This window comes from Osmerus mordax, chromosome 2 (genome assembly GCF_038355195.1).
Source record: "Osmerus mordax isolate fOsmMor3 chromosome 2, fOsmMor3.pri, whole genome shotgun sequence".
Classification (NCBI taxonomy): Eukaryota; Metazoa; Chordata; class Actinopteri; order Osmeriformes; family Osmeridae; genus Osmerus; species Osmerus mordax.
The window spans coordinates 11,618,880-11,641,001 of record NC_090051.1 but is presented as its reverse complement, the minus strand read 5'-3'; the positions used below and the strand labels follow the sequence as shown (position 1 = coordinate 11,641,001).

At 42.5% G+C, this 22,122-nt stretch overlaps 1 protein-coding gene across 1 annotated transcript in view; it reads right to left on the bottom strand.

The window, feature by feature from the left end:
• Window positions 1-22,122, bottom strand: part of thsd7ba (thrombospondin, type I, domain containing 7Ba) — a 215,360-nt gene that overhangs the window by 56,490 nt on the left and 136,748 nt on the right. The window contains exons 15-16 of the mRNA XM_067253353.1: window positions 4,871-5,161; window positions 4,232-4,410 (exon numbers count right to left, since the gene is read on the bottom strand). Of these exons, the coding sequence (XP_067109454.1) occupies window positions 4,232-4,410; window positions 4,871-5,161 (470 nt within the window). The remainder of the gene's footprint in view (window positions 1-4,231; window positions 4,411-4,870; window positions 5,162-22,122) is intronic.

Below are 22,122 nucleotides of genomic sequence, written 5' to 3'. Positions count from 1 at the left end.
TACAAGCGTTGATTGAGATATTGCGTTAATTTTTTTTTTACTCAAACTTTCAAGATATACTGGGGCGCAGCAGATTTATACTGGGCACGTGCCCCTGTAAAAAGGGTCTAACGACGCCCCTGTGTTAAGTTATGTTTAATAAACAAATACAATTTAAAAAACACTGTGCTCCTAAATTTCTTTGTGTGCTCCTACATTTTTTCATTTAGGAGCACTTGTACTCTTTGGTGAAAACATTAGCGTAGAGCCCTGCACAGCACTGTATTGGTTGATAAACTGATGATCGGCAGATTTTTTTGCACATTTTGATCAAATCAGAGTATACAATTATTGTAGCCATCATGGTAAAAAAAGTGTTTAGTATAAATGTGTTTAACATGTGAGTCTATATCACCAGTGAGAAGGAAAAACACAAAACGGCTCCACACTGACTGACCACTCCAAATTCAATTTAAACCTCATAAAAACAGAATAGGATTGTGAGTGGTGCTCAGACCTGGCAAAATCACTGTTTTTGTGCCCCTCTCTCTCACTCAGTCTCTCTCACCATCGGTCTCTCTCTCCCACTCACTCTATTGGTCTCTCACTCTCTCTAGCGTGGAGCCTCCTGAGAGAGAGCTGTTGTCTGCTTGTTGATATGACTAATCACAGCTGAATAGCTGAATTGGATGGAGAGGATGAATGACTAATTTAGCAGCATCAAACATTTCCATGCAGGGGAGAGGCTAGTGGGGCTTGTGAGGGGTGCTCCTTAATGAGGATGGGAGGATGACCCCTCTGCAGTGGCATGAAACAATCCAGAGCCATCAGTTTGACTGGGCACATTATCAGTGTCAAAATACCAATACAATGTTCTGCCACAGGAAAACAGGTGTACAGTTATAGCTGGGAACAACATCTGGACTGACACTGTTTTTCCATTTCCTAAAATGTCACCTCCTGTTCAACCTCCTGCTCCTCCAGCACAGGTAAGTGACTGTGTATTAGACTAGACATTTCCCAAGGAGTGTCATTGAATCAATATATATTTCATTTGAAAGGGTTTCTAAGGTTTTTAAACCAGCAATTTTATTTTCTTTCTTTTGGAAGAAGTTTATTAGACTTGATGAACGCACACATGCGCTTAAAACTTGCCAATGCAGTGCACACATGGACACACACAACCCCGACCCCTGATTGCTTGCTGCCATTAAGAGCATTGGAGTTGAGCAGGAAGAAATCTCTCCACATTTTAGGCCAGAGAAACATACACAAAACACACACACACAGAGACATGCGAACACACACAACACAGACACACAAATACGAGCACACACACAAGACACGAGCATGTGTCAGATCCATCAGCATCCGGCTACAGGAACTCAAGGGTCAACCTGATCTGTTACAACTCATAGAAACTGTACCGTTTTGTTCAGCATCACACTGAATCGCTTAGCTTGTGAAAATTATGTCCAAATTTGAATGCCTCTTGCAATAAAAGTGTATGAGATTGCTGCTGTAAACATTCCATCTGGTCCAACACAAAGATTTAAAAAATGCTAAATACTTGCTTGCAGACTCAATATGTTAATGTACTTGATCTTTTATGAATCCACATTATATACAGTCTCTTGTGGTACCCATCACTCTCACTATAATTTACAAATAAATGTACTCAGGGATTTCACTGTAGAGTTATGTAGGACTGCAAAACACCTGGAACCATTTCTTAAGTTTTCTCCCTGGTTTATCCCTAGCAATATCTGATGTAATGATACTGGGTTATGTGGAGCCCTGCTAACGTGAGCCGTCATTCTAGCTCACACTCTCAGTTGTGACAGTGCTGTCTTACTGTTTCCAAGGTGCCAGTCTGACACTGTCTCATTCTCTCTATGTCTCCCTCTCACTCTGTCTCTTTTTTCTTTCTCTTTTTCCCTCTCTCTATATATATGTTTGAGTCACTGTTTCGCTCTGTACAACCAGACTACCTTCCTGTTCTCTCTCTCGCTCACATTCTCTCTGTCTCCCCAAACCTCTCTCTTTGTTTCCTTTCTCTCTACTCTATCCTGTTTCCATATTTTCTCTTTCCCTCCCTCCCTTTCTATCTTCTCTCTCAACCACTCCCTCCCTTTCTCTCTCTTCCCCCTTGTCTGTACGCCTCCCTCTCTGTCTTCCTCTACCATTCCTTTTCTTTGTCTTCTTTCTCTCTACCCCTCTCTCAACTCCCCCCTCCCTCCTCTCCCCGTCTTATCTCTTTCTCTTTCAGGCATGCAGAGAGGAAATGCGCTGCAGTATAAATCTTGTCTCTGTCAAGCCAGTCAGTTTTTGGCAGTGGGGAGAAAGGAAACATCTGCTAGAGGGAGAGCTGGTGTCCAAACACATTCAAAGAACAGGTCACCTCGGGTGACAGGTGAGAACCCGCTTCGCTGAGAGGAGTCTCCTTGGCCGGGATGGACAGTCCGACTCCCCGCCACATCCAGGTCCTCAAATTGTCCGTCAGGAGAAGCAGAGAAAAACAGCCGTTCATTAAGCTGGATGAGGATACGGTAAGCTCTCTGTCCATGATACAGCAAGCTCTCCCAGTGTGAAGTACTGCACAGCCAGCCAATAGCAGCTGAACCAGGTGGTGCCAGAGACACGTCCTAGTGGCTCCTCACCAAGTGAAAATGGAGTAGGCATTTGCAATGCTGTTAAATCGGCCCATCTAACCTTGAACTGATTTAAGCTCTCCATTTTTACAAGGCCATTCCCAATGCAGTTATCACAGATAACTCATCCTTCACTATTAAAAGGGGAGATGGTGCTGTGCTGATTTCCTGGGGAGGGTTATTGCAGGGCAGTACAACAGGGGGCACGTACAGCTTGTTAGTGCACACTTAACCATCTGTACACAAATCTCCACCAGCACACACCGGGAATATCTTTCATGCTCAGCGCCCTCATCTGCATACTGACCTCTACGAACCAGAATGTCCTTTCAAGCCCATCCGAGCATACCCAGCGGCATTTACAACACAATTTCCCTCTTTTAACCACAGCCCGTGGGAGATGTGCTGTCTCAAGTACCAGGAGGGGCCACACCTGACAGTGGCACTCAGAACCTGCCCATCTGTCCTGTTTCTCAGTCTTACGCACCTCGCAGAGTGTTGAAGCCAGGGACGGCTTACCAACGTGACATGCCAGGCGATTGATCTGGTCCATATCGAGACACCAAGGGGCTAAATGGGGACCCAGGAATCTCTGGCTAATACAATTCTGTCATTGAAATGTGTGGTGACTGCTGGAACACAGAATCACCTCAAAGAGAGGCAGACACGCAGGATGCACACATTACACACATTAGATGCACACTGTACCAAACAAATGAAGAGACATCGTTCTCTCTCTGTTCTATTCACTGTGATGGGACAGTCCCTTCAAAACTAGGGAACGTGTGGATGACATTAATAATGTTCAAAATCTGAGTCTGAAAAGAAACTAAATGACAGTGCCAATTAAGAAATTGGGTGGTGATGACCGGTAGGAGCGAGGTCATGGGTCATGATTTCACATCACTCTGCCTTACCTTCCAGCCAGGGGTCAACTCACAGGAGTCTATTAGGAATGGTTACCATGCAATAATCACACAGCTACATTCTCGTTAGCACATCCATGCCTGTGTGGCTGTTTAGACTTTCTGATAGAGGGAGGGACTGAGGACAATACTTATGGTTCATGAGGTTTGCATTGACTCCACAAGGAAACCGTAATGTGTTTTCTCGAGGCTGGGTGGTTAATTAAGAACAGTACTGTACGGCACTTGTACCAGAGTGAACGAAAATGAATTCAGTACATCAACCCTGGCAAATGTGGGAGTCAGGTGGTTGAGCGGTGAGGGAGTCGGGCTAGTAATCTGAAGGTTGCCAGTTCGATTCCCGGCCGTGCCAAATGATGTTGTGTCCTTGGGCAAGGCACTTCACCCGTACTTGCCTCGGGGGGAATGTCCCTGTACTTACTGTAAGTCGCTCTGGATAAGAGCGTCTGCTAAATGACTAAATGTAAATGTAAATTAGGTCTATTCGCTAAATAAGTTACTGAAATAAAAACATCCAATTTGCTAAATCTGTATGATTCAGATTGGAATGAAGACAAATCATGTTACTGCCAAGACCATAAGACACATACAGATGAAACGATGGTTAGCTTAATCCCACAAAACGGTAGTGGTACAGGAGCAGGGCTGAGGGCCCTGAGCTACACCTCTGCTCACCTGGTTCCTCAGGTCTAGCTTGGGGCAAGGCCGGCCGCCGTTGAAGGCCTTCTCCCGGAGCCACTTGGACCTGATCTTCAGTCCTCCTCCACAGGGGGCACTGCAGGGTGTCCAGGCAGACCAATCACTGAGCTTGCAGTCCAGGGGGCAGGGGATGTGGCAGACCTCCTCCACATAGCCTGGCGGAGGGGATTAAAAATGCACAGACAAGGAGAGGAGGGGTCATGGAGGGGGAGGAGAGAGCCACAGGGATCAAGAACGCCATCACAGTAATAATGTCAGGAGACAGTCCTCTGGACCAGGGCTGAAACCTCTGTCTCATTTGTAGTGACACCGTGGCAGACGGATGGTCAGACAGATGGTCCCTTCTGACTAATGACCTTGTTCGATGTACACTCAGCTGCATGTGGGAACTTTTCGGCAGTTTATTTTTGGGAGTGTGTTTGTCCATTTATAAGGCAAATGCAACCACCTTAACAGTGTCCTTTTTTAGAGTGAAACTAGTGTCTCGGTGACCAAACACACTTTCTGATGAAATACAAGCAGCAGGAGTCCATATTAGTATACATTTATATACATATTTATATAAAGAGAGAGACATAGAGAAAGAACTCAAAACAAGCACGAACACTTCAGTACCTGAATCACTGCAGAGAGTGTGGCTGACCACTTGTTCCTGCTGGTCCAGGCAGAGCAGGGCTCTGTACCTCAGGCCCTGGCCACACTCTCTGGCCTCCCTCTGGGCCTCGGTCAGGCCCTCCCCCTTGCCTCTCCAGCCTAGCATGGCGCTCAGTCCTGGGGACTCAGGCAGGATGCAGGATGACCAGTTCCCATATGGCCTGGACAGGAAGTTGTCACAGGGACACGCCTCCGTCTCCACCAGCGGGTATAGCTCCGCCCTTAGGCAGCGGCCCTTCTTCTTGCTTCGCCCTGTTCACAGACAGTTCACAGACATCCTCAAAAAAAACTTGAGGCGCTTTCCGAGGAAAGGCCTCTGGATTCCTGTGTAAAACACTAAGGAATAACCCTTTTTTGTAGGCGGATTACATTATTTGTAATATATGTCTATATTGACAAGGATCTAAGATGAGAGAAAATAATGGTTGTGGATGCAATGAAAACAAGTTGCAATGTGTTTCAATGTGTGGCATCATCAGGACACATGTATTTTTGAAAGCTGTGTATGTTTCTCTGAGGCCTGAGGAACCCATGGGAAGGAGTTCACACGGAATATTGACCATGCATTTCTTTTTATTTTCTAAAGACGTGATGTTGTGTAGAGTACCGGTGGGGTTGTTCAAACCACACTACCTAGAACTCTAAGAAAGAACGATAATCTTCTTTCGTTGAGAAAGAGTGCTTCAAACATGTGTTGGTTTACATCACAAAGTAGTAGAAGTAGTAGTAGTAGAAAGAGTAGGAGTAGTAGTAGTAGAAAGAGCAACCGGCCTTTGCACTCAAGGTTTGGAGTCAAATTACAAAATAAATGTTATTTTGTTTCACTCAGAAAAATACATTTTGTAGAAGATGCCATGACTGCACTCTTAAAGCGAATACAAATAAATAAGAGAAAGAAAATATTATCTTTAACTTTGGATGGAGTCCAAATGACATAACCTCTCTTCAATCTCCCAACAGTGTACTTCAGTTAAAGAAGCACTTTTCTTCCTGTCATTGTGAACCTGTGTTCTGTCTGAGCCATCCATCCATTCATTCCATTTATTTTGTCATTCTGTTTGTGTGCTTGGATAGATAGGGTCCCATTATCATCCACCGTTTTACGAACATTTCGATATTATACAAATTAAAAACGTTTTGTCACAACATTGTACTTTAATATATAGATACACACCAATATTATAACATTTATAACATTCCGGTTTTAAAATCCAATAGGTATATGCCTAAAAAAATATTTTCCTCATTTTGGCAGTTAAAGGGGGCCCCATATCGTCCATTCAAACTTTCCAGACCCGATTATCGGCCAAGACTGTTTTTTAGCTAGTTTGTTAAATAAGAGAAAGAAAGAAAGTATTCAATGTGTATACACCTTTTATTGCATGTACCAAATTTCAGCCTCCTACCTTGTTATTTGAATATATAAACACGATCTCAAACCATGGGCTTATGTGCAGTGCAGAGCGTCCAGAGCTAGCCTAGCTCAGTCTTGGTGTAATGTTATTGTTATGCAACCTCAAACTTCACGAGTGGTTGAAAGGACGGAAGAGATTCCCCATGGTTAGCCTAGCTAGTCTAGCTCTGTCAAAATGAGAAACATTGATTAACGTGGATTAACCTAGTAATGGGGGATCCCTTCCTCATTCGACCATTTTTTGCAAACCTTACATTTTCCGGTTTAGGCTACGCTTCCTTTAATTGTCTCTCTTTTTCAGCCGAGGACATTTTCCCAATTTGAGTGTAGCCTATCGATGCCCTCTTGGTATAAACTGGGTCTCTTAGCCTCTAACTACTAAAAGTACCTTTTTGTGCCATACATTTGCACATTATTTATATTAGGTTACGTTTTATGGGAAAATGTGTCCATACTTGACTGGTATTGTATGTTTAGAATTTTGGTTGTTTACATTAAGCCAAGCATAATAAGACACAGCAGAACAAACTAGAGAGGGTACAATTTCGAAATTGTAGGGTGTGCTTGCTTGCGTCGGTTGCAGAGGGGTCCGTTTTTTAATGAAATTTTTACAACTGATATTTCTGTAGGCTATATTTTATATAAAAATGCATACTTATTATTTATAAAGATTACATAGATTTAAAAGCATAATTTTTCTGCTGATCATTTACAACGCAAAATACTAAGAGTGAAGTGTAGAATGAAATAGTTGTCTTCTCATTTCCCCTGCAAGAGGGAATGGTGATCGGCTTCATCAGCCTCATACTTGAATCAAAACATATACATTTGGCAGACCTGTGTAAAAATGGTCCTAATCTCTATGACTTAAACATCCTTTTAAGTTTTTTTTCAGGCATTTAGCCTACTCATATTGCATTCATTCATTAATAAAGAACCCCCTTAGCTTATTCTAACAACAACGTTGTGACCGGCAGTAGCTATCTCAGATGGAATCGCGATTCAAACAGTACCATCTGCTAACTGAAAATATGCCCCCAAAAACGTAAATAAGCTTGACATTTATTTAGGGGAAAATCGCTCATTCATAAAAAGATCACTGGTAGCGACCATTGTCAGTAACAACTCAAAATGCAATATAGCCCTGTGTAGAGAAGCTGACACCGGTAAATTGTACTTGGCTACTACTAACAACTACTGTTGTGTTCGTCTTGGTAGCGATTGCGTTGCTTGAATTCGATTTAAGGTTCCGTTGTACAGTTTAGGCAGTGGAAATTAAGTTCAGGTTGGTAGTCTGATAGTTAAATCAAGTTTTTCATTAGTGGAAACTAAGGGGAGTTCCGAACATGTTCTGTCGCCGTTTGGCTTCCGAGATGTTTGCTGTCTGGCATACAGCGTTGCAGTGAGCTACATTGGTTTGAAACCACAGCATGGGCGGATCTACAGGGGGGCAAGGGGGGGCAGCTGCCCCCCCACTCTAGAGCCTTGCCCCCCCAGCTGCCCCCCTAACTTTGGTGATCCAAAAACTGTACTAAACAAACCGCCACTATGTCCACAAGCTTCTCAAAACATTGAACTGAACAATACATTTACCAAAAGTGAACAATTAAATGTTTTATTTTAAACGTATTCTTAGCCCCCTGCCCCTCAAATAGCTACGTCCCTGCATCAAACATGCAGAGTGGCGTTCACACAGTCTGGCTCGCACACAGCGAGTCTGCTGCGGTGCGGTGGCACTGCAGCCCGGCAAAGACTGGAGCAACTGAGCTGTTCTCGAGCCTTTGAAGGTGAAGTCAGTTTCCGCAGGTGAAGTTTAAACACACGTTTAACTTAAATTTACATTGGTAATGAATGTAATGTATGCTATAGACAATTCAGCGTCAGCAAAAACAGTCTATTACGTTCAAAGTCAAATTGTTTCATTTGTAAGACCACTGTCCTTTGATTAGTATTGATTTTAGTAAAGACAAGAACAGTTTAATATAATATAAACTCTTGTTTGTATCCATAACGTTTACTGATGGTCGCTGTTTTGCCGACCTTACGTTACAACACACAATAATATAGTGCCAATTGGGATATCAATCATTTATATGATTAAGCAGCCCTATAAAATCCACTTACTCTCACATGTTTGTGAAATGTTAGCTGCAAAGCATAACAACTGTCGCCTTAAGCTTTCCTAAAAAAGATGGGTGATCATGGGTCATTTGTGGACTGTAATGATACGTTTTTTATTAGGCTATAATAAGTAGGCCTACTTGAGTATTGTCTGCTGTTTTATACTTGTAGTCCACTGCATCTTGGACACAAATATTGTACTTTGAATTTTCATTTTGCTTTTTATACTTTGACTTTTTAAAAGATGTTTTGTTTCGTTTGAACACTGGGCTCAGGCCCGGAGTGGCCATCGGGAGAATTCCCGATGGGCCGCTCTGCCCGCTCATAAATTGGACCAGCTTGTTTTTTTCACACACCGAATAAAACGATATGTGTTAAGTTTGTTAACTACTATGTGACTGATAAGTAAGCTAATAAGCTACACTAGGTTTTGATTTAAATAAACGCATGATCAGACTGCACTAAAAAGTGCCGTTTTCAGTTGTCGCGCATGCTCTCTTTCTCAAACACAAGTGCGTGTACCAAGGTTGTTGCCATGGAGACAACCATAAACCGTCATTTATTGTTGTGGAAGGAGTTAGCAAGATGAAGATGATGCGAAAATAATAAAATGGATGGGAAAAAGATGCCAGGAGGAACTGAAAAAGCCAGGTAAAAAAAAGAAAGATCTGTCACTTCATAAATCTAGGTTCTTGCAAGGGTGGGAAAAATATGTTTTCTTAAAAGCCCCGAGTCCAACGTAATATTCATATTACATAAAGCAAAAAAAAAATTGGCACTGAAATTAATGCAAAAAGATTCGCGCTCGCATTACTGTCAACTTCTGATTTCAAATAACGTCATCAACAGCACCTTGGTCCTAGGTTCGGGTTAAGCCCTGAATGTTCAAGTATGGCTCGGCCCTTGGTGGGGGTGGGCTGGTTTGGGCCATTACACTCCCATGCTGAAAATTGGTCCTGTTTTGGTTTTGTTAAAGCCATTCACATATAGGGATTCCCACGTACCGTTTACCCATGCCACCCTGCCAAGACCTCTTGCCCCCCCTTTGCCACCCCATGTAAAATGTTCTAGATCCACCACTGAACCACAGGTAATGATAATTTCACCAAAAAATTGTTTACTTGTAATCTAATGTCATAATAAGTCCTACAACGAAAATGTATTTGTGAATGTACTGTTTCCGAAAGTAGATGTACTTCTTAATTATATCAGCTCATATTGTACATTACATTTCACATCACAAATTAAAATAGTAAATAGTTATCAGCCTAGCTTTTTTGCTTGTGGTGTTTCTGCAGCTGTCTGCCGTTTTAGGTAAAGCCTAGCTATATCTCCCAGAAGTTAACGAGCTGCTAAACTAATGTTCCGCTACAGGTAGTCACGCGTGTTTAGGTAGTCACACGTGTTTTCGTGACGTTAGTGACTGTGGCTAGCAAGTTAGCCACCGTTAGCTTCACTTTCGTTTTTCTCTTCTAGTGAAATTGTTCAAGCATTTAGCCTACTCATATTGCGTAATTCATTAAAAAAAAACTTTGAAACAAACGACTGTAACAACGCTGTCACCGGCAGTATTTCAGATGGAATCGCGATTCAAACAGTACCATCTGCCTACTAAAATATGCCCCCAAAAACGTAAATAAGCTTGACATCTATTTAGGGAGAATTGGCTATTTCAAAAGAGGTTTGTGGCTGAGCGGTGAGGGAGTCGGACTAGTAATCCGAAGGTTGCCAGTTCGATTCCCGGTCATGCCAACTGACGTTGTGTCCTTGGGCAAGGCACTTCACCCTACTTGCCTCGGGGGAATGTCCCTGTACTTACTGTAAGTCGCTCTGGATAAGAGCGTCTGCTAAATGACTAAATGTAAATGTTTGCTACCAGCAAGCTAGTTGTGGTGGCTAGCCAAACTGTGAGGGGATGTTTGAAAGCGCCGGAAATGAGAACGTTTCTTTTGACATAAAGTTTAGGCTGTGGCACTGAAGCCAGCGACGCACCACACAAGCTTGAGTTTAATACATTATTTAATGTTACATTACTTACTGTACATGCAAGTCTTGATTTGCTTAAATGTACATGTATGATGCTGTTAGTACACCACGGCATGATACTCGCTGTATCGTGCAACATCTACGCACGTTTTTATCCATGCGTCGTTGCTAACGTGTGCTGACGCTGTGACGTAGGCTAGCACTGATACCCTTTGTTGACAAAAGGCACTTTTTGCCACAAAAACTTAAGTTCAGCCTAAACCGTGCAACAAAACGTAAATCCCAATAGAAGCAACGCAATCGAGACCAAGACGAACATTTTGACACCGCCGTTTTCTATGTAGTCCAAATATATAAAAATAATAATAATAATAAGATATATGTGAGAGAACAAAGGTTGTGCCCTTGCCGAAGGCAAAGCACACCCAATAAGATATATGTGAGAGAACAAAGGTTGTGCCCTTGCCGAAGGCAAAGCACACCCAATAAATACATTTCATTACAAACATTCATTCTGTACAAAATGTACAATAAAAGTTCCCATCCTCCTCATCTTCTCAATCCACACAGGAGGAGTGGAACCAGCACTCACAGTATTCACACTGGACCCATGACACCACCTCTTCATTTTCTTTGGTGGGTCAGTCTCCAAACACGACCAACAGAGACTGACCCCATCCTCTGACATTGTTTTTGATCCAGCTAAGAAGACAAAGGAGATGGAAATACACTGATTCTATAATCATTGTGTAACACTTACTACTAGTTTCAAGTTAAGCAGGTAAAGAGGACCATAGTCTAGGTTCGGAGGAGCAGTTGGTATAGTTAAACAATGGAAACATTAATATAGTAAACACACCACAGATCATGGAATGAATTGAAATGCCGGCTTCTTTTATATAAGAATAGAAAATAAATTAGTTGTTTAGATAGAATAAATAATTGGTACCATATGACACATTTACAATACAATTAACATAACACACGTTACATACACAACTTCAAATGAATTAAATTCAAGCTCAATCTTTTTCTTTTAGACAACGAAATGATTTACTATTTACTTTTTTTTTGTTGGTTTTATCAATTCCTAATTTTACTTCTGTTTAAATTAGTTTTTAAACAGTAACTTGGAATTATTATTTGCCTTCTATTTAAGTTAACTCTATTTATGAATAAGTTCTATTAAGTTCTCAATTTATATTGAATTAGGCCTATTTATTTATCTAGTTTACTTTCCTATGTTACACCTCAGCTAAACCAGTGAGTTATTATAATAGCATTAGCATAACACAACATTGCCTCATCAACATACATAGGGAAAATAATATGCATACAATCAAAATCAAGTTTCAAGTATAACATTCAAATATCAAAAGAACACATTCTAAACATACTGTGAATGTAATGGTGTATATTCAGTTCAGTGTGTGGTAACTGGATTCTTTCTTACGACCACGTTGTGCAGTTCGTAAATTCCACTTGAGGTAGAAACAGTCTGTCGATCTGAGAACCACGAAATCCAAAGTTCATGCGAACTTCTGGTTGAAGTAATGAAGGTTTCTGTCAGTTCTACCGTTCGTTGGACAAAAGGATTGATGCTTGTGACAGAAAAGCTTTGCTCCGATGGAACAGGATTCAGTTCAGTGCGGTTACTCGCTGGGAAGGCTCCCCATCCATTCTTCTGCAAGCATGGAGCTAGGATGCTAGCATGGATGCAGCTGCATGGATGCTTAGCTCCACGCGATTTCTCGGTGTCTCTCAATAACTTAATAACTAATGCCAAAATAACCACAGTCTACCGACGTAGACAGAACACAACTCAAAACACTTTTAGAAAATAAAAGCTTACAACAATACAAATCTAGTCTTTTCAAGTTATTTAGCTCACTGGTTTCAAACAAGCATCTTTCTTCTATATCACGGTCTTCAATCTTGCAACTATGTTCTTCCCGCCAGAGGAAGAGCGACAGTTATTCTGATTGGCTGATACAACAGCAGCATCTTAAAGTACCAGGATAACTTTTATTTATTTTTACATTTTAATCAGATTAAATCATGGATTGTATAACTACTATAACTTTACTCAGTAAACTTATTTATTAACTAAATAATATTTCTTTTTAACCTGGGTTACACACTCCCCTCTTAAATCTATGCAAGTCTCTTTGCATATAGGCTATACTATCTTGGGTTCAGGTAAGGGCATTAAGATAGACTCTACCAGGGAATTAGTGATAGCTGTACTCAGACTTTGAAGTAATGTTTGAACAATGGTCACTAAAGGGTTCCCAAACTGAGGATATGCGAGTCTTTTTGGTGGTTCTCTTTGCCTTAAAGATCTTCTCACTGTACTCTGTGTTTCTCCTTCATTGATCTCCGTTCGATTTTGATGTGTGATTTCAATGTTATCCACAGGTTTGTCTGGTGATTGTTCAGGGCTGCGTTTCCCGTTAACGATGGATCGTAGCAACGATCCAGCAAAAAACGAAACCATCGATATTTCTTACGTGCGTTTCCCAAACATGCTCGTAAGGAGTAGGCTAATCTATGCACTTTCAAGAGTTACGAATTTTCAAGAGACACTTTAGGAACGGCCCATAAAACTAAGATTCGTCCTACGATGGATTCTACGATCAACTTAGGCTTACACCGCTTTCGGGAAACGCACCCCAGGTAAGTTTTCCCTTTCAGGTTGGTCAGTTATAGATTTGGGTTCTACTTCAGGTGAGCATTCTCTCTCTGGTAAGGATGGACTCCTAGGAGGGATTTCATCAGATTCCTCTGGAACACTGTTGAGGACTGCACAAGTATCCAAACAAGTAGGCTCAACAGAACTGGATTGCTCCCTGAGAGGCATAGTCACATGGTATTCATGAGTAGAACTTGTGAATCTTGAGACTGGATCATGGAAAGAGACCGGATCATGGAAAGAGACCGGTATCACTACTACCCTTCTTTTCTAAAACAATTGAACGCGCTGTATCTAACCAACTGCCAAACTTTCTCTCTCAGAACAACCTGCTTGACCCCAACCAATCGGGCATCAAGACTGGCCACTCCACAGAAACTGCCCTCCTGTCAGTCACCACTGCCCTCATGTCTGCCAGAGTGGCTTCGAGGTCATCCGTCATCATTCTGCTGGACCTTTCTGCAGCGTTTGATACGGTTAACCATCAAATCCTGCTGGCCAGACTTTCTGAGATGGGCATCACTGGCACTGCACTCAAGCATTTTGCTACAGTTCGAGGCTTTTGATTAGGAGTGGGAACTGCTACAGCATACTTATTGAAGTAATCTGTGATCACAAGCACATCTTGTGTATTACTCCGATCAGGTTCTATGGATAGAAAGTCCATACAGACAAATTCAAGAGGTCTAGTTACCTGAATGCTTACTATAGGAGCTGCTTTCTCTGGCGGTGTTTTACGACGAACACAGCGGCTGCAACTCTTCATCTTTCTCTCTATGTCAGTAGCCATTCTTGGCCAAAAGAATCTGGCTTGGGTGAGGTCAAGAGTACGGTCGAAGCCCAAGTGACCCATGTCATCGTGAAGACTTGACATCACTATACCTCTGAACTTTTCTGGTAAGACTATCTGGTATTGAGTTATCTCCCCGACTTTCCTCTTCCTGTAGAGAATGTTATTCTTTAACTCAAGCTTGTTCAACTCTCGTAGGAAGATGGGAAGTTCTGGCAACTCTTTCCTTACAGCTGGAGGAGGGCTTTCCCCAGTCTCTATCAAACGGATGATTTCAAAGATGGCAGGATCAAGACTGTTGTTTCAAATCTTCCTCTGATATACTGGAGATGACTGGAAATCCATCACAGTGCTCAAACCTGTCAGGAATAGCTTCAGCAGACATGGCAAGGGATACGATAAGAGAACTGGTGGGATCATTACTGTTGGCATCTGCAGGAGGGCAGACTAGATGTTTCTCACAGATGGCGCTAACAGTCTTACAGGAGATACGAGTTAATTCGTCAGACTCAGGTAGGTGTCGGTAGATGAACTGGCTTATCCGCTCCTCCTCTTTCTGTGAGACTAGATCATTGACGGGCTCAACATGTGGACGTTGCGAGAGACCATCAGAATTGCTCTTCCCTGCACGGTACTGAAGCTGGAATCTGAAGGTGGAGAGGGCAGACAGCCAACGGTAGCTTGTTGCATCCAACTTTGCTGTGGTGAGCAGGTAAGTTAGTGGGTTACTGTCTGTGACCACTGTAAATGAAGTTCCGTACAGGTAATCTGAGAGCTTTTCCGTTACAGCCCACTTCAGTGCTAGGAATTCGAGTTTGTGAGCTGGATAGCATGATTCACTTCTGGACAATCCACGACTGGCATAGGCTATAACACAAATTTCCCCTTCCTGCTCCTGATAGAGTGATGCCCCTAATCCAGTTGTGCTTGCATCTGTATGGAGTACATATGGCAGCTTCGGGTTGGCAAACCCTAATACGGGAGCAGTAGTGAGCTTGTCAATGCTGGTTTCAAAGGCTTGTTGACAGCTGTCTGTCCACCGGTTTCCAAAAAGCTCTTTTGGCTTGTAGTACAGGCCATTACTTTCTTTAGATCTGGCACTCTTGCGGAGTGCAGGATAACCGACTGTGAGGTCATTTAACGGCTTCACTATCTTGGAATAGTTTTGAATGAACCACCTGTAATATCCAGCAAATCCTAAAAATTAGCGTAGCTCTTTAAGGTCTGGGCCATGTCTTTAAGGCCTCAATCTTTTGAGGGTCTGTCTTAACACCATGTTGCGACACACTGTCCCCCCTATTTTGACGATCTGAAACGCAAGTATCAAAACGCAAAGCGCAAGTAACTTTGTGGGCGGGACTCCGGCTCGGTTGCTATTTTGCCGGCGGGATAAATGACTTTGCGCCTGGCGCAAATCTAAAATGGGTAGGTCCGAAGTAGCTACATTACTAATGGGTGTGGTTTGTGCGTAACGTGCAATAAACCAATCAGAGCGTCATCTCACATTCCCTTTAAGAGCAGCGCTTGTTCCATGGCGGATTGTTATTATAACGGCGGATTTGCCAGGCGCACGCCAGGAGCGGTTCACAGCCAAGGAGACCGACGTTCCAGTCAGGGCCGTAACAGATAGATAAGTGACATTGTATGGGAAAGGCAGAGCAGTTTTCTCATTGCACTAAATTGCCCGCTCATGCCGCTCATTCAAATTCTTATTCTTATATAGCCTACCCTATATTTTATTTTTTAAATTGTTTAGTTCTTGGAATTAGTTTAACTATTGTACTTTTTACTTAATTTAAGTCCCGTATATGTTTATTGTTTGCACCTTCCTGCCACAGTAAATTCCGTGTTTGTGTAACATAGGCTACATGGCGAATAAACCGAATTCTGATTCTGATGGAGAAGGGAGAATAAACCCACCCAAATTAGCTTCGGTTAAACAGGCGTGGGAGAAAATTGCCACAATTGTTACAAATCATGTTTACATACATAGAGATTTCTCATGAAAATCTTTTTATAAACATTGAAGAAATGTAACACGCCATAAATCAAAACAATGTAACGTAGCTTCGCAGAAAGAAGACCCTGGCCTCGCCAGCAGTGTGCACGGACCAAGCTTGCGCCCTTAAAATAGCATCTGAAAAATGCTCCATTGACTTTAGACCACGTTTTTCCTGGTCAGTGGCGGAATTGTTTTTCGGAAACTGCAAAATAGCACCAGGGAACGTTTGCGCCGGAACACGCCTCCTTTTTCGCTGAACCGCCCACGGGAGCGCAAGGTCATTTCGACGTGCGTCTGTGGAGGGAAAAGTCCGCTTTGCGTCGAGTGCAAACTAGGAATGATACATGCGTCGTTGAAAAAGTAAATTGCGCTGGGTGCAAGATCGGGCCCTAAGACTTCTTTTAGGTTTATATCACCCATGCACTTCTCCATTAACCTTTGGAATGTACTGGGAGCGTTAATTATTCCTTGGGGCATCCTATTAAACTCCCAGAACCCCAATGGACACACAAAAGCAGTTTTGGGTTCGTCAGCCTCCTCGACCTCGATCTGATAATAACCTGACTTGAGGTCCAGGACGGAGAACCACTTTGAGCCTGTGAGCGCAGAGAAAGTTTCTTCCAGATTTGGAAGAGCGTAGGCATCCTTGATAGTCTGCAGGTTCAGTTTTCGGTAATCAATACAAAGTCGTACGTCTCCATTTTTCTTTCTAACAACCACTATTGGTGAGGAGAACGGTGACTGACTCCTGAATTACTCCTGCCTCACTTAGCTCCTGCAGGTGCAGGAGGCCGCACTGCATCGAGGTCTTGTGGACGTATGGGTCGAGGTCAATGCTTAAAGGGGGTTTGGTCACTTAACTTGATTTGGTGTTTAACTTTCTGTTCGACCAAAGTCTGAGTCGTGAAGAGCAAATACTTCTGGCATAGCACCTAACTTTTGCTCTATTCTCTCCCTCCATTCAGCCGAAAGAGGAGAGCCATCAAAGTTGAATTTCAGCTTCACATCTTCAGGAGACTTTGGTGGACTATCTTGGTGAGCTGCATTGGGTGGCCCTTGGTTACCTGGCACCACTGTCTGCAAAGCATGTATTTCAGCTATGACACTCTTTGCTGGAATGATTATGTCATGCTTACTTTCGTTGCGTAACACCACTGGTACTTTCTTAAATGGAGTGTCGGGGAGACAAATTAAACAGCTGGTAACTAACAAGCCTCCAGCTAAAGAAGACGACACGGGTGGTTCAATAACAATCCACCGGTCGGAGACTTTATCTTTTACATGCACCAATCCTTCTGTCACACAGCTTCGTCCAGCAGGTACGACTGTAGGAGCTGTCCCTGACAACCTCACTAACCCTAGGCTGTTATTTTCTTTTTGCTTATTTCTCTGCTGCATCACTTTCATAACAACTCTGCAACCATAGGGTAGAGCTTGCAGGTTTGTGTTTTCACTAGAGCAGTTCTCATAAACTATGTCCAAAGTATTTGTGCCTATCAAGAGTTTTGACTATGCGCTAGACTGCATGTCTGGTACGACTAAAGCAAGGGTGGGCACAGTAATCTCAGAGCCTAAGCAGCTCTCAGGGAAGGTGATATCTGCTTCTATGAAGCCTGAATAGGGTACGGCTTGACCATTTGCAGCCTCTACTTCTAACAGCTCATTCAAAGGGTGGATCTTTAAGTTTGAGAGGTTGCTCTCATGGAAAGACTGTGACACTGTCGTTACTTGAGATCCGATGTCAAGAAGGCAGTTACATGTTTGTACATTTATGAGCACTTGAGCAGTGTATTTAGCTCCAATCAACCCCTTTGGTAGTTCCACATCCAGGGTTTCTGCAAGTTTCAGTAAGTCAAATTTAAGACCTTTTTAAGACTTTTTAAGACCAGTGGCTAACCTTGGTTGGGGATGGGTATCGAGAACCGGTTCTTGTTTAGAACCGGTTCCCAGTGAATCGATTCCTTGAAATCGTTAGCAAAATTCCTTAACGATTCTGTTAACGATTCTCTGTGCCGTTAAACAATTAAAATGCTAAGTTTAATAATGGATAAAAAATCGATATGCTCAGTTTAATAATGACACACGCGAACGTCTGTCTGAATAAACTATAAAAGTTTGCGCATGCAGCAAACATGGCAACTAGGAAGAAGCGTTCTAAAGTTTGGTTGTATTTCTCTCCCTCACGGCCCACATTGCTGCGGTCTCCCGATCGTGTAGATTCACCCTCTACAACATCCGGAAGATCAGGAGATACCTGTCTGAGCACTCCACCTAGCTGCTAGTCCAAGCACTTGGACTATTGCAACTCGCTGCTCGCTGGTCTCCCAGCATGTGCAACCCGCCCTCTTCAGAGGATTCAGAACGCAGCGGCCCGCCTGGTATACAATCTACCCAGACGCTCCCATGTTACCCCGCTCCTCATTTCTCTCCACTGGCTACCTATCATGGCCCGTATCAGATTCAAGACCCTGGTATTGACCTTCCGAGCTGTGAACGGGACTGCACCCGTCTACATCAAGTCTCTCCTGCAGCCTTACACCCCCACCCGTCACCTACGGTCTTCTTCAGACAACCGCCTGGTGGTCCCACCGCTCAAGACCGCCCGGTCCCAACACAAGCTCTTCTCCTGTCTGGCCCCCCAGTGGTGGAATCAACTCCCCACCTCCATCAGAGACACTGACTGTCTCTCCACCTTCAAGAAAAGGCTCAAGACGCACTTGTTCCGGGAGTACAACGGTACTTAGGAATGGTTCGCTTGACCCGATGTTAGTTTCCTCAAGGATCACAATGACTCTTGCTTAGAGACTTGTTGCTCTTGTGGTTAGTGGTAACTGATTTAAATTTTTGTACTCGCTGTGATATATTGTTTTTATTATTATTGCTTGCTTTTTCCACAGGTACACTTGCACTTATAGCGGTTCATGTTGTTTAATTGTAACTTGTTTAACTACATGCTCTTATGGTTCTGCCCTTTGGCACTTACTTTGGTTGTTCACAATGTGTGCTTCATGTTTTGGCTACTCGCGATGTTTTTTGGCCATCTCGTTGTTATGATCAGTGACCTATGCACTTTGTAAAGCTCTCTCTTGGAAGTCGCTTTGGATAAAAGCGTCTGCTAAATGAATAAATGTAAATGTATTTCACACGACAAAATGACAAAAACGCCACTTGTAACGCGTGTAAAAACTCTATTTCGTCGAAGGGAGGAAATACTACAAATATGAAGAAGCATTTGAACATACAGCATGGAATGAAGTTACTGGAACGTCATGTGCTCGATGCATGCAGCAGTGCAGCTAACGTTCAACGCTTCATCTTTAACTATCTACGGTAGAGCTAAACTGCTCAAAAGGGATCACAACCACTTATTACTGTGTGAAGCAATTTGCCTTTATTGTGTGTAGTCGATCTAGTTATCTTCTGTCCCGTCGTTTGAAGCATACATTTTAGCTCCGGCATTCGTCTCCCATTAGTAGGCTATTGATATTATTGATCATTTCACGTTATCGGGGCAGCGTGTGTTATAAGCAAACGTTCGCGTGTCGCATTATTAAACTGAGCATATCGATTTTTAATCCACTATTAAACTTAGCATTTTAATTGTTTAACCTTTTAATAGTCCTGTTAAATGTGCCTGAAAACGCCTAAACAACATACCCAAAGTACATTGAAAGCTGTTGTTGAACCATTTGGAGTACATGCATGTAAATGGTCTCTTTTGAAAGGTGACACTGAAGTTATTTCCCCTGTTGTTAGGACCCCTGTAAACACCTACTGGTGTTGAGTAATAGAAGCTTGAACACAAGGAAACTGAAAGTTTCTATCTCCGACTAGATTTAGTTTTGAAAACAGAGGCCTGAAGAGGCCTAGAGGTGGTAGGTATTAGCTCATTTCAGAGCCAGTCAAAGCCAGTTTGAGAAATTCGTTTAGAACGAGTGTGTGTGTGGGGGGGGGGTGCAGGACGCACAGACCTAGTTGGCTGTAGAGGGGAACATCGATAAGAGAATCGAATCGATAAGCAGGAATTGATAAGGAGTCGGAATCGTTAAAATCTTATCAATACGCATCTCTATTCCTGAAATTATTATGAAATGTTGTGTTCTACTAGCCATTTGCTTACTTTAGCAAGTCACTGTATTTCCAAGCCCTGATAGTGTAACTGAGACGACACAGTAAATAATTCTTCTTTCAAGTAATAAGCCCCCGTTCAAGTGTTGAGCATTAAAGATCCCATGTCCCCTAATACTGTATCTGAAGTATTTTTCACGAAATTCATCCTTGGTGCAGAATTAGACCCACTAAGAGCAGTCCCACAGTGAGCTTTCCTCAGGACGTGCCGTTTCTGTGTCTGTAGCTTTAAATGTTATGAGGAAGAAAGAGGCGGGGATAACTGCCATGCTTCGGTCGTTTGCAAGCCATGATGTCTTGAGGAAAAACAAATATCGCGCTCGCACGGTCCTCCTTATGACGACATAAGGATTTTCAAAACCGAGCGTTTCAGCTTTCATTTTCTCAAAGGCGGAGAAGAATACCCAGGGCTTGGTTTACACCAAACGAAATTTCTAGCCACTGGGGGACCAAAGGCAGGTTAGGGGAACAAATATTAATGTTAAATAACCTCCTTAAGTGAATATTTCATGTCATGGGACCTTTAAATTAGCTGCACGGTCTGTAGAAATCTTGGGACGAAGCCACTTTTTTGTTCTAAAACTGGGCTATAAGCCGCTTCGAAATTTAAGCCGTACAACCACAAGAAAACTGTAAAATCTGGGTACAAGCCACGGCTTTATTTCCGAAAAATATGGTAGGCTAGGCCTACTGTACTGTTCAACTCAAACTAACCCATAACGTCTCTGGTATTTGTTCATTATAATTACATTTTATTAAATATTATAAATTATTGTGTATAATACTCGTGTTATCCCTCACGTTATCTGGTCTGCTCTACTTTCATAGAATTCACTATTAAGATTATAGACTGATTATTACGAAGGCTAGTATTAAATATTATTAATAAGGTTTCCCTTTACTGGACATGAAAGTGATTTGTCAGACAATTTATCTGAGGTAGATACTGATCTATCGAACTATGACTCAGAAGCCGAAGATTTCTTTCTGGAAGGAGGAGATATTACACTGGATAAGTAAGTTTCGTTTTATATTATACAACATATTTTACTGTATATTCCGCACAAATACGGTTTAGTTTGAATTACAAAAAAAACATGTTTTGTTCCATATTTCACTGAATCAGATCAGATAGCTCCATTTGTAATGGTATAACATTGTTTTTACATAGGCATAGCACATAGTATTTCCTTTAGCACCATAACACATACAGTTAGGTCCATAAATATTTGGACATTGACACAATTTTCATCATTTTGGCATGAAATGAAACAATCAAGATGTGCTTTAAGTGCAGACTTTCAGCTTTAATTTCAGGGTATTTACATCCAAATCAGGTGAACGTTTTATATGTGGCCCCCCCCTTTTTAAGGGACCAAAAATAATTGGACAAACTAACATAATCATAAATCTAATTGTCACTTTTAATACTTGGTTGCAAATCCTTTGCAGTCAATGACAGCCTGAAGTCTGGAACCCATAGACATCACCAGACGCTGGGTTTCGTCCCTGGTGATGCTCTGCCAGGCCTCTACTGCAACTGTCTTCAGTTCCTGCTTGTTCTTGGGGCATTTTCCCTTCAGTTTTGTCTTTAGCAAGTGAAATGCATGCTCAATTGGATTTAGGTCAGGTGATTGACTTGGCCATTGCAGAACATTCCACTTCTTTGCCTTAAAAAACTCTTTGGTTGCTTTCGCAGTATGCTTCGGGTCATTGTCCATCTGCACTGTGAAGCGCCGTCCTATGAGTTCTGAAGCATTTGGCTGAATCTGAGCAGATAATATTGCCCGAAACACTTCAGAATTCATCCTACTGCTTTTGTCAGCAGTCACATCATCGATAAATACAAGGGAACCAGTTCCATTGGCAGCCATACATGCCCACGCCATAACACTACCTCCACCATGCTTCACTGATGAGGTGGTATGCTTTGGATCATGAGCAGTTCCTTCCCTTCTCCATACTCTTCTCTTCCCATCATTCTGGTACAAGTTGATCTTGGTCTCATCTGTCCATAGGATGTTGTTCCAGAACTGTACAGGCTCTTTTAGATGTTTTTAGGCAAACTCTAATCTGGTCT